The sequence below is a fragment of the Centruroides sculpturatus genome, unplaced genomic scaffold (assembly GCF_000671375.1).
Source record: "Centruroides sculpturatus isolate CEXI.00-Female unplaced genomic scaffold, Cexi_2.0 scaffold3091, whole genome shotgun sequence".
Taxonomy (NCBI): domain Eukaryota; kingdom Metazoa; phylum Arthropoda; class Arachnida; order Scorpiones; family Buthidae; genus Centruroides; species Centruroides sculpturatus.
The window spans coordinates 2212-13656 of record NW_019387177.1 but is presented as its reverse complement, the minus strand read 5'-3'; the positions used below and the strand labels follow the sequence as shown (position 1 = coordinate 13656).

The 11445-nt window shown below is 34.4% G+C and overlaps 1 protein-coding gene across 1 annotated transcript; it reads right to left on the bottom strand.

Moving 5' to 3' along the window:
- Window positions 1-9344: 9344 nt before the first annotated feature.
- On the bottom strand, window positions 9345-9933 carry LOC111616243 (52 kDa repressor of the inhibitor of the protein kinase-like). The gene is made up of 2 exons (XM_023357677.1): window positions 9763-9933; window positions 9345-9674 (listed from the first exon to the last, which is right to left on the bottom strand). Exons 1-2 carry the CDS (start codon window positions 9885-9887, stop codon window positions 9374-9376), a joined length of 426 nt encoding a protein of 141 aa, XP_023213445.1. The 5' UTR covers window positions 9888-9933; the 3' UTR covers window positions 9345-9373.
- Between the last annotated feature and the right edge of the window lie 1512 nt (window positions 9934-11445).

The window sequence follows — 11445 nt, the reverse complement described above, 5'->3', positions numbered from 1 at the left end:
AATTATTATAGGTGAGATTGGTAATAACATAGACTGGGTCAAATGAGAAGATTCTAAGAATGACCAATCCATGGAGCATAAATATCTAGATGCAGTTTTTTGATTAAATTGTGACCAAATGAGAACTTTAATGAAACATTTAGTTTTAGAAAAATTGAAGCATCTAAAAAATAGCCAAGTTATCGGAGGAGAAATCACGCGGCTATGGAACATTTATTAAAGAATGCCAGATCAAGATAAGAATTACTACAAGAGGGAGATAAGATTCCTCGGGGAAAGATGAAAAAGTAATATATTTAATTTAAAAAAAGGTTTCAACAAGATCCAAATTAAAAAAACTTGGACCAGTAGTACTCCAGGAAACATTGGATTATTTATTTTTTTATACATTGAAATTAAAATCTCTACAAAGAATAAGTCTTTGGTTACGTATAGATTCGACGGAGCTTAGAAAGCGGTGTAAAGTTTGAAAAATACTCATCCTTTTAAGATGAGGCACATAAATCAAAATAATAATCAGTTGCAGATTTGGAATATTAACAGCTATAATGGAGTCCTAATATTCAAATATTTTGAATACGCAAAGTGATATAGGGAATATTGATGTGCCTCCTTTTGGGCTTACGGTATATACAGTAAGCACAAAAATCCGCTAGCTTTGTTGTACATACGTACAACATAATATACAATCTCGTAACATACATGTTTCTATAGAATAGAGATCTCAAGAGAATTTCAAGTACGGGTATTTCTTATACGTAAGGAGTTAATTAAATAGAAATATGTAAATTATTGTAATGCGACTGTTTTTTTCCAGTTACTGATTGTAAAGGTGTATACCATAATAATTGTTTTTGGCAGAATGATTTTGTTAATCCTCCAGAGGCCTCAATAGTGTTAAGTCTAAGTCCAATTGACTATTTAGTATGAGTATTAAGTCCAATATCTTTTATTACTTAATAGTAAATATAGNAGAGAAAACAGAAAAAAGATGGAAACTATTGTACATATGAGATAGCATTGGTTTCTTTAATTTTGATATCTTCGGAGTTATTTAAACCTTTTAAATGTAACTTTTATGTATGTTTTGTTTTTATTATCTTTATGAAATAACACCAACTGAAGAGGGACTCCAAATGAGTCCAAGATGCATTTTGGGTGTATTTAAATCTAAAAAGTACAGTACATAACATTGTATAAACCTTTATTCTATTGTAAATTTAGATAGATATAAAATTGCATTGATAAATCTTCTATTACACTGTTTATTCCAGTTGAAAATTACATATATTTATACAAAACTAGAATAAGTAAATTAATAAATCGGATATTGTGTATACCAGAGTATTTAATGAAAGTTATTGTACAGTCCGACTGACCCAGGAAGGAACTCCCCTTAAGCAATGGACTAGTTTATCGACAATTAGCAGGTGTAAAGGTGCATCATGTGACTGGTCAGCATAGTTTAACAGAAAATGATATTCACTGAGCTAAAACTATCTTATTTCAAAGATTTGATACCAGAAAATTAATATTTAAACATCCATAGTAAGGGTACCCTTAACTGTGGACAGTTACTTTTGATAAGTGTGTATTCTGTATTGGAATATTTTCTCTAATCGCTAATGACTTTTAAGAATAAAATGGCTAATAGTACAGTACCTAACGACTTAAGTTAATTGGTAAAACGGGACCTTGGAATATTGACATCCTGTTGTCTAAAAGCTATACTAATAAAATCCAGAACCAGTTGCGTAACTTTCCCGGCAAAAAGTTATTGTTAATTATTATAAAACAGTAAAAAGATTAATTTTGAGATAGAGATGAAGTTATAAATGCTAATAATGAGTAAAATCTTCATTAAGATCGAGGCCACTCGAGATACCACACGAAATCCTCCTATATCTCCCCACTCCCTCGACCTTTAAACCACAGAAATTTAACTAGCATCGATCCCCTAATACACAAACCTCTGCAGAATTTCAGAAACATTCGACAAAAGATACAGCAGTTATTAAGCTTCAAAGTGAGTGAACAAAATCCACCCCCTCGCAAACTAATATATAGAAAAATTCCCGAATTTCTTTTGCATTTTTCGACGTCGTTTCAAGGTTCCCGGATCAAAAAACGTAAAAATCTTGGGGTTGGAGGTCATATTTGACCGTTGTCATACTTTCCCTCTGATAATTGAATGTATCCAAGTGACCGCACGTCACGTGATTCGGACCACGTGGCTGTGGCACAAGTCATAGACGTAGCGTTTTTGTCGTTTTTTACGCATTAATTAATTCTATCCTCGCCTAAATACATTCATAACATTATTAATTAAAAAATACCAAGCAATCCCGTAATACTCTGTTTTTAGGGAGAGTAAAGGGGTTAAGAGAATATAAATTTCTATTGTTTCGAATATTCCTTTCCTTTTTGCCCCGGGTGCAAATTGGTGCACTGGTAAATATAAATAGTAGCGAGGACTAGTTAACCAAATTGCGCTATCCTACTCTTGTGTGTGGTTGTCTTATTGCCGCAATTCTATTATTTTACGACGAGTGGCGAACATTTTACTTTTGGGCACAAATAAGTATCCCGGGCAGGGAAAACGTGTGAAGCTAAGACATAGAGACAGGAACAAATATTTGCAAGACTATGGACCGATTCAATTAGGCACTCCGGGCGGAAAAATCTACAACATAGTAGTGGGATAAGGTGCGGACAGATTCAGGTAAGCTCTACTGTTTAGTACAAAACGTTGGCATCCGGCCGCTTTGGGTAACGAAACTTACCCCTTTACTCTCCCTAAAAACAGATTATTAACGGGATTGCTTGGTATTTTTTAATTAATAATGTTATGAATGTATTTAGGCGAGGATAGAATTAATTAATGCGTAAAAAACGACAAAAACGCTACTTCTATGACTTGTGCCACAGCCACGTGGTCCGAATCACGTGACGTGCGGTCACTTGGATACATTCAATTATCAGAGGGTTAAAGTTAGACAGTGAAAGTGATTAATCCGGCAATTATTCATACTCGCCAGTTAGTATTGGTAAATATGATAAATCGTACTTAATTTACTGGGCATTATGCATAATTGCCAGTCTTAATCCAACCAATAGGAGTTTACCGGTATGTTTTTATGATAGTTCTGTATAGTTGACAGGAGTTATATCAAATATTTTTATGAATTTTTTTAAATTTACTCTGCTCTCCCATCTTGTATTACTTACGGATTTCAATGTTAAACTAGTGATATTACCATTTAGTATGTCGTGTCTATAAGGGGATGCAGAAGAAAACGTGTACAATTCTTGTACAATGTTAAAAGATTAACTGTTACTTTGGCAGCATCATTTACAACTAAATGTAATAAATGAGATGCACGAGGTACAAAAAAAGCCCTAGAATTTATATTCCTTAAATTAACGATTTGTGTGTCTGTTGTCATAAAAATGTGTCTTTCCACTTCTTTCCCAAGAATACAAATATTCAAGAACAAAGTAACCGGTTTCGACTTATTTCTACTTAAGAAATAGTTAAATAATTAAGCGATTAGGGAATTGGGGACATAAATAAAACACTGATGAGAGCCTAAATTCTACTTAAACAAAAGCTTAACCGAACCAATCTCTATCCGAGTACAGTGGGGACTGATTTCTTGGGAATATTAGATGTAATAAAGAGAGAAATTTTTCCAGTTCAACGAGAGTGACCGAGACGTTGTAAATTTTGGAAATTTCCGTGGACATCTGGTCCTAAAACGAATTAGTTAGAAAACAAACGACGGACAATCAAGTTTAACACATGTAGATTTTTACAGATTTTTTAAAATTTACAACAATCCTGTCGCATCCTTTGACGTATACTAGTGATGCGACAAAAGAGGCATTTGACATTGACCAGTATCGGCACCCTGGGGATTTGGCAGCCCTCGTGCATGCTAACACTTCACACCTACCATGACCGTCTCTAATTCCATCCATTAGCCACTGGTAGGGAGTTATTTGACTAAGTGGATTGTTTTAAGATTTAAAAAGTAAAGAATATTTTGTACCAGGTATGTATCTAACATAGACCTTAGACCATCACTGAGGCGCAATTAACTGACTGCCCCTTGAAGTCGGCTTTTTTCAGAAACACAGCTTCCCTATCATTAAATGTCACGGCACGCCAGTGATATTTTGAAATCATAAGATTAATTTGGATTACTTAATTTGAAATCCAAGATATAAATTAGACTAATTTGTATGTACCTTAAATGTTGTTCAGTCATATTTTTCACGTACCTGAGAGATAATAAAATTTTACAAGGTAGAAATCCTCAAGGTATAAATCTTCGGTAAGAATCAAATATTTACGAAGGAATAATAGAAGAAAAGATATTTCTAAAAAAATATATACTCTTAACCTCAAATTAGTAATGTCTTGCCCCTATACATCATAGCAATAGTAGTCGAGCCGGTCATATATCTAAGAAGACCTTTCGGGGTGGGGAATTTTTAAATTGAAACATGTCTTCCGGTTTGCATTACAAGTTTGTATATATCAGGGTCAACTGCTCCTAAGGTTTTTATATCTGGTCTTGACTTTTATCTAACTCCGTTGTCGAGATTAAGGAATGACAGGATGGGCTTCGATTAAGATATGAAATTTAGCATGATGGCTTGTAGGTGTGAGGCCGGGACAACACACCCGACGGGAACCGCCTGTCGAGCTAAAATCAATATATCGGTGACTTATTACGTAAATAGGACCGGTGTGACCAAGGAACGGGGTGCGAGACGATATAATTGTCGCATTCCAAATCTAATTGACAAATCTGCGATCGTCAATCGTGAGAACGATAGAGGGATCGACTGCCGAGGTAACTTTGGACGGTCACCTTACAAAGTTCAAATCGGGACCTGCTGACACTCCTGTAGAGGGGGTGGTGGCTGGGACAGCTGCGTCTTCTCCGGGACAGAAAAATAGACATTAGGAAAAATTTACGGGTCCGTCATCTGGGAAAGGGCTTACCCCGACTCCGGAGGGGAACGGCAAGGATGGGGATGTTCGGCATCACGAATCTCGCACGTGACAACAGACCAGGGACCAATAGAACTGCAGGGGACCAGCATTCGGACCAACCAAAATCTCGGGATTTCGGGAAGAAAAAGGTTATAAAAGCCCGAAATCCCAAGGATACGGGGAGGTTGGGAGCGAACAGTCTTGCGGATCAACAGGATTGTCCGAGTGAGGGCGAACACATGAAACGGGACCGATAGAGGAACAAGGGGACCGAACTTCCCACGACAAACCTCTCCATCCGACGGGGTGCTACGAGGGATTCTGCCTACTGACGGAATTGGATTCATTGGAATCGTGCACAACGTGAGCCCAGCTGCCACTTCCTCCTCCACGGGGATCGTCTCCCGAGCGACTAACGAAATTTGGAAGGATCCTCCATCGAGTGGGTACAACTTCTCTAAAGTTGGACAGTGTAATCCACCTATCTGTAAGCATGTTTTTACCAAATAAACGTGTTAATTGTGGATTTACGGTCTCTCTGCGTCCAGCAAACCACTACCCCCATACGGAAAAGGCTTTCTCGCGTCATCCTGACAGATCGCGGGCAAAACGAGTGTTATAACCTTTAACTGAAAGGTCAACCCCACAAGGGTGTCTATCTTGGGCAACCATACCTAAAACCCCACACAGTCTATATGAGGAGCATTGATGCTATTACATTTTGGTTTATAATTAAAGGTAGACAGGATGGAGATATAGGAATCATGTGTCATATCCTCAGTGTGGTCGGACTTAATGACTATTTTACTCGTTATTAGCATTCACAATTTTTTATAAAACTCGTCTCTACCCTCAAAATTAAGCTTTTTGTCATTTTAAATAGTACAGTAAAACCTGTTAAAGATGTTCTCGCCTGAGATGTTAGAATGTGTATGGGAGCACGATTTAGTTCAACCATTCTGAAGCCTAACAACTCCTGCATTAAACCATCCGACTCTGATTTAAAAACCACAGAAATTATTAGGCTTCGAACCGGGTGAACAAACTCGTGCCTCACATACAGTAACATCTATACATACAGAAAAAACCCAAATCTTTTGCATATCTCGACAGTTCAAGGCAGTGCCGTAACTAGCCATTCCTGTGCCCTGTGCAAGAACTTGCATTTAGGCCCCTTAATTAATTAGGTTTGGGAAAATAATGAAAAAAAACATGTGCATTTTGGGACCCTCTTCCAAATGGGCCCTGTGTGAGTGCACCTGTTGCACCTGCCTAGTTACGGCACTGGTTCAAGGTGTCCTGAGTCCAAAAATGTACAAATTTAGGAGAGGGTCAATTTTGACCGATCGCTACACTGTCTCTGTTATATAACAGCCGGGAAAGTAAAAATTATCAAATACCTATTTATATATTGACTGTGCCATTACTTAGACGAGTCTCTTAGCTTTGGAATAAGTTTTTTATGTTCTATCTTTATTAGAAGTAGATTTATTGAATCTTTTATTCTCAAGTCAGAATTCCCGGGCCTATTTTGCTAACAAGTCCACCCCAGGTAGGAGTTGGTAAATTTTTACATGATTCCATAGCCGTTATAAACTTTCGTTTTATTGCAGTTTCGGTTTCGTTTTGCGTCGTATTTATAGAGGATGAGCCACGAATAACTTGCAGGAGAGCGATGCTGGGAAGTCCAGGGGCATATTAAATTCTTCTCATTTGTATTATTAATTAATTACTCTTTAATCAGTTTTCACTTATTCAACCATCAACACTAAATCCTGGCACTAACCAATTAACTGATGCATTCCTCTTTTCTTGCATAATAAACCCCAGCTCCCATCATATACAGCATTAATTTCTCACCTTTGCTCGCCTATGGACAGTTGCTTGTGACCCTGTATTAATTCATTGATTTTGATTGTTATTTTTCTTCAAAAAATACTTATTTTAATGTGTTTCTTGTCCAAATCGAGAGATGATGTAGACTCTACCGTTCCATTCTAATTTTATTTATTAAGTTCCTGAGAACAAAAATTTCTAGTATTGTTTCGAATATTTCTCCTCTGATTCTCTCTCTGATTTGTTCTTTGAGTCAGATGTAAATTAGTGGCTGCTACAGAATGGGCTGTATTGTATTGTCCCATTTGGCAGTTACCAAACTGATCTGTGAGCCACCAATGTACAGTACATATGTCCAAGAATGACAAAATGTGTAATTTTGCCTGTATAAAACCTGCTGCACCAATGGTAAGTCATTTGTCCATTGTGAAGTTTATGTCAGGTATCAGCTACTATTTGGAGTATTGCCAATGCATATTGGATCAAGAAGCTGTGTACTCCAAATTTCAGGGCAGACATTTAGGGCAAAATGCACTTTGTGTCTTCTATGTTGTGTGCATCATGGAGCATGCTCTTCCCAATATGACTTCAATGTGTTCCATTCCAGGAAAACAGTGCCTAGTTGGCCTATGATATATGCCAAATAAGTTATGGTTTCATTCTGTAAATTTAGCATTGTGTTGAACTACTCAAATTGCCACGAGGCATTCTTTGCATGTTGCACTGATTGCAGATGGCAGCAGAATGGGTTCATGTCGTGACAATGTAATATCCGGTGTATTCGTGTCCACTGCAGTCCATGACATAACCTAATCAAACCAATGCTGAAAAGCTTTCTTTTGCCCCTAGATAGATATTTAAGTGGACACCCTGTATAGTAATCTCAATTTTTGCCCATTACAATTACATCTGATGCATTATTATTCACGTTATCCATATTGGATGACCTAATTATATGGTATTAGCTAACATGGATAAGAGATGACACATTAATCTGAATTATATTATTTAAAATATTTATTTATTTACCAAAAATATAGTTTAATTTATATAAAAATAAGTTTCAGTATGCATAAATCCAGTTTTTTCTTGTGTAAAATATATTTTGTAACATTGAAAATTTACTTGTTTACTACAGGTCCAGGTTCTATTGAAAACATACACAGTACATGTCCAACTCCGCTAGGCACTGTGGGGCTTGAAAACATACAATACTAAATAGGGATACATAGTTTGCTATAATTTAAACAGTATGAAAATGGTAATTTGTAATTAACATCAAGCAACTTGTTTACTACAAAAAAATATAGAAGTAGCAGATTATATGACATTGATACAAAATGTTAGTATACAGGGTCACCTAGATGAGCGAGATCAGTTGCCCACCTCTAGTGGCAAAATGAGAGAGAGAAAAAAAATGTTCAAAAAGAGAAAATAATAATAAGCTGAATATAATGAAGTCCCATAAATGTATTTTAAACTTATTTATAAAAGTGTCGTTTATTGGCAACTGTTTTAGATTCAGGGGTGGCAAAAATCATTTTTTGCCTCAAGCGCAAGGCACCAAGATCCAATCATAATGGAAATAAAGAATAAATAGGAATAAAGAGGCCAACATAGTACTCACAAGTATATATCGAGCTAGACAAAAAGCATATTATAGTAAATGAATATAGTTTATAACTGATTACCAAGAAAAAACCTAGACAGAGACTGTATTTGGATTGAATTTGAAATAAAATATATTATTTTCATAGAATTACTGTATTAACCAGATATGCCCAAACTATGGCATCAAGCCAAATTTAGCCTTGAAACATGTTATACTAGTCTGGGGATATATTTGATACAGCACTTATGATAGAATAATGCCCATTTTTAGTATGTGTGAAATATATAAAATATTTGTGGCTGTATACCCTATGATTTGTATGCAATTTGGCCCACTGGTTGAAAACTTTGGGCATCACTGGTATTAACATATTAAGCAGCCAGACACAGTACAGGAAAATGAAAAGTAATTTGTAAGATAAGAGACAAATAAGTACTAATTTGTAAAGTTTCATAAATATATTGATGCATTTTACGCAATTAAAAAAGTATGAAAAGCTTATTTAAATAACCATTCACAAAAATAAAACAAATATTGCTTAATGATTCATGCAAAATCACACCAGAAATACATAAACACACACCACCAAACTACATTTAAACAATATAACATCAGCACTGATTTACATCAAGCTACTGGTAATTTACTATAATATTTTACACTTGTTTGAAACACATTCTGTCACGATTAGTCAACTCATGCCATTACGAATGCATTAAAAAACAAATTAATATTTACACCATCAAAGTTTATTGAAACGTCATTTAAAATTACTTTCATCCAAAAGAAGTTTATATAATATTAATACACACTCAGAAATAAAATAATTACACATTACATGCAAATTTTATTATTTCCATTTTGGTCTTGTCAAAATAAATATTTTGATCATTGTTTCGTATCATATCGGAATATCGAATTTAAACTTCAACGTTCCTGTGTAAAATAATCAAAATCTCTCTTACCTCTCCAATCACTTTCTTTCTAGATCTAATTTTAGGTCTTCTCGGCTTAAAACTCTTAGGTTCGCTCGATCTTGGAATCAGAGTGGCAAGGCCGAATCTGGTGGGAACGGCAGTTATGCTTAGCTTGTTTCTCTCTATGGTTGCAAATTCGGTGTCCTCGAAATGGAGTTCGCACAGACGGCAAGTCGAATATAGAAATTCTGTAGTCTTGTCGAGAAGATCCACTCTTCCGGAATTCAAAATCCATTTTCTGCATCTAAATGAAAAGTTAATCTTGCATTAAACCTTTGTTAATTTTAGTTAACTCCAACATAAAATGGATTAAGGATTACTTCCACAGTTACCTTTCTTTGTCTCTCGGAAAGCGGAAAAAGGAAAGTCCAAGGCATTTATTATAAGAGTTTGTGCAATCGATCGCACAGCAGAAACTCGGCCCTTTTAAAACGAACTTCTTCTCCGTATCGCTCATCGCCACTCAAAACTCACGACATTAAAGGCAGTTACAAAACATCCTACTGAAACATGAAAGGTGCAAAGAGAATAAAGTGCAATTAACAGAAGACAAGACAGAAACAATAAAAAAAGAAACCCTATTATACTTTTTAAATATAAAAAAAAGCAAATACAATTAAATGATATTCATCAGATATAAACAAACAACAATGGAAAAATATTTTCATAAATATCCTCACTTTAGCTTGTCAATAATATATATATTTGCGACAGTTATGTAACATAATATGTATACTTTTCAAAGTTTTACCTATGGTTTAAGTTTGAATTTCTGCAAAAACTATATGAACAAGCATCCAATTTTTAATAGTTTCAGATTTCTTCCCGAAATGTTTTTATATCTTACCCCCTTAGATTTTGTACGAGGATTCATTAGAAATCTTGTTTAAACAAGTGCAAACTCAAGAGAAATTACCACACTTACCAGTATCATGAATGACACTACACCCATCAGGAATAGCTGTGTTGAGATCAAAAATATCATTCACATAGTATATATCCCAAAAAGTGTACTTCAGATGTAAACTATGTAAAGAAGTACAAGAAGAAATCTTGGAAAATCCACTCTCAACATTGTAAATTAATTAAACACTTGTGATTTAATTAATAAATAACTTTCAAGCAGTTGATTTGTATTTTTCATTCATTACCTTTCATCCTGTACAAAGCTACTTCCAAGTTAGGACTCAAAACAGCTGCAGTATCTTAAGTTTTATAAGCAGGACTGTGGTTGTATATGGCATATTTTGTTTAAAATACTCCAGAAATTTCTCTCTTAACTGATGGTAAAAGTTTCTGAATTATCCCATACAATTTAGAAAACAGAAATATATACAGTAAAATCCAAATAAACTTTATAATGAATAATCATTTAAGTGAATGCATATTGTGAACTTGAAAAATAACATTTCTATTAAATAACAATGTAATTAGATAAAGTTGCTCTTCTATAACAAAGATTTTGTCAAGAAACTATTTATTTTGTTAGATTTATTGTTATAAAATGACAATTATTACATGCAAATAATGATAAATTTCAAATGAATTATAAAAAAAATATCAAAATATTTTATAAAAAAATGTTAGTATTGTTAGGTATACACATTAAAGTAAACTTTTTTATAAATATACAAGAATAAAAAAAACTAATTGTTAGATTTAACATATAACATTTCCTTATGTTAAATAAACAATAACAATATCAGCAATGCCGTTCACATCAAGAGAATAAAGTTGAATGTATTTCGATAAATCATTATAGGCAAAGTATTATATATATTAGAGAGAAATTCAATCTTGAATATTGTACAATGTAGTATTGCTTATAGTCAAAATGTAATTATAAAAAAAATGCTTGGAAATCAAACAAAAGTAAAATACAACCCCCAATCTACAATTTTTCACAAGTAACATCTACATATAATTTCTACTTTATTGCAGCACAAATTCAGGCACATTATCTAGAATTTGTGATCCAACAGTGCTTTTGAGCCTTCTGACAAGGCTCAGAAGCA

Coding starts and splice junctions, on each gene's coding strand:
- LOC111616243 (XM_023357677.1), bottom strand. CDS start 9,887: ATGAGCGATACGGAGAAGAAGTTCGTTTTAAAAGGGCCGAGTTTCTGC. Junction 9,675..9,762: donor TTTCCGAGAGACAAAGAAAG/GTAACTGTGGAA, acceptor CTTTTCATTTAG/ATGCAGAAAATGGATTTTGA.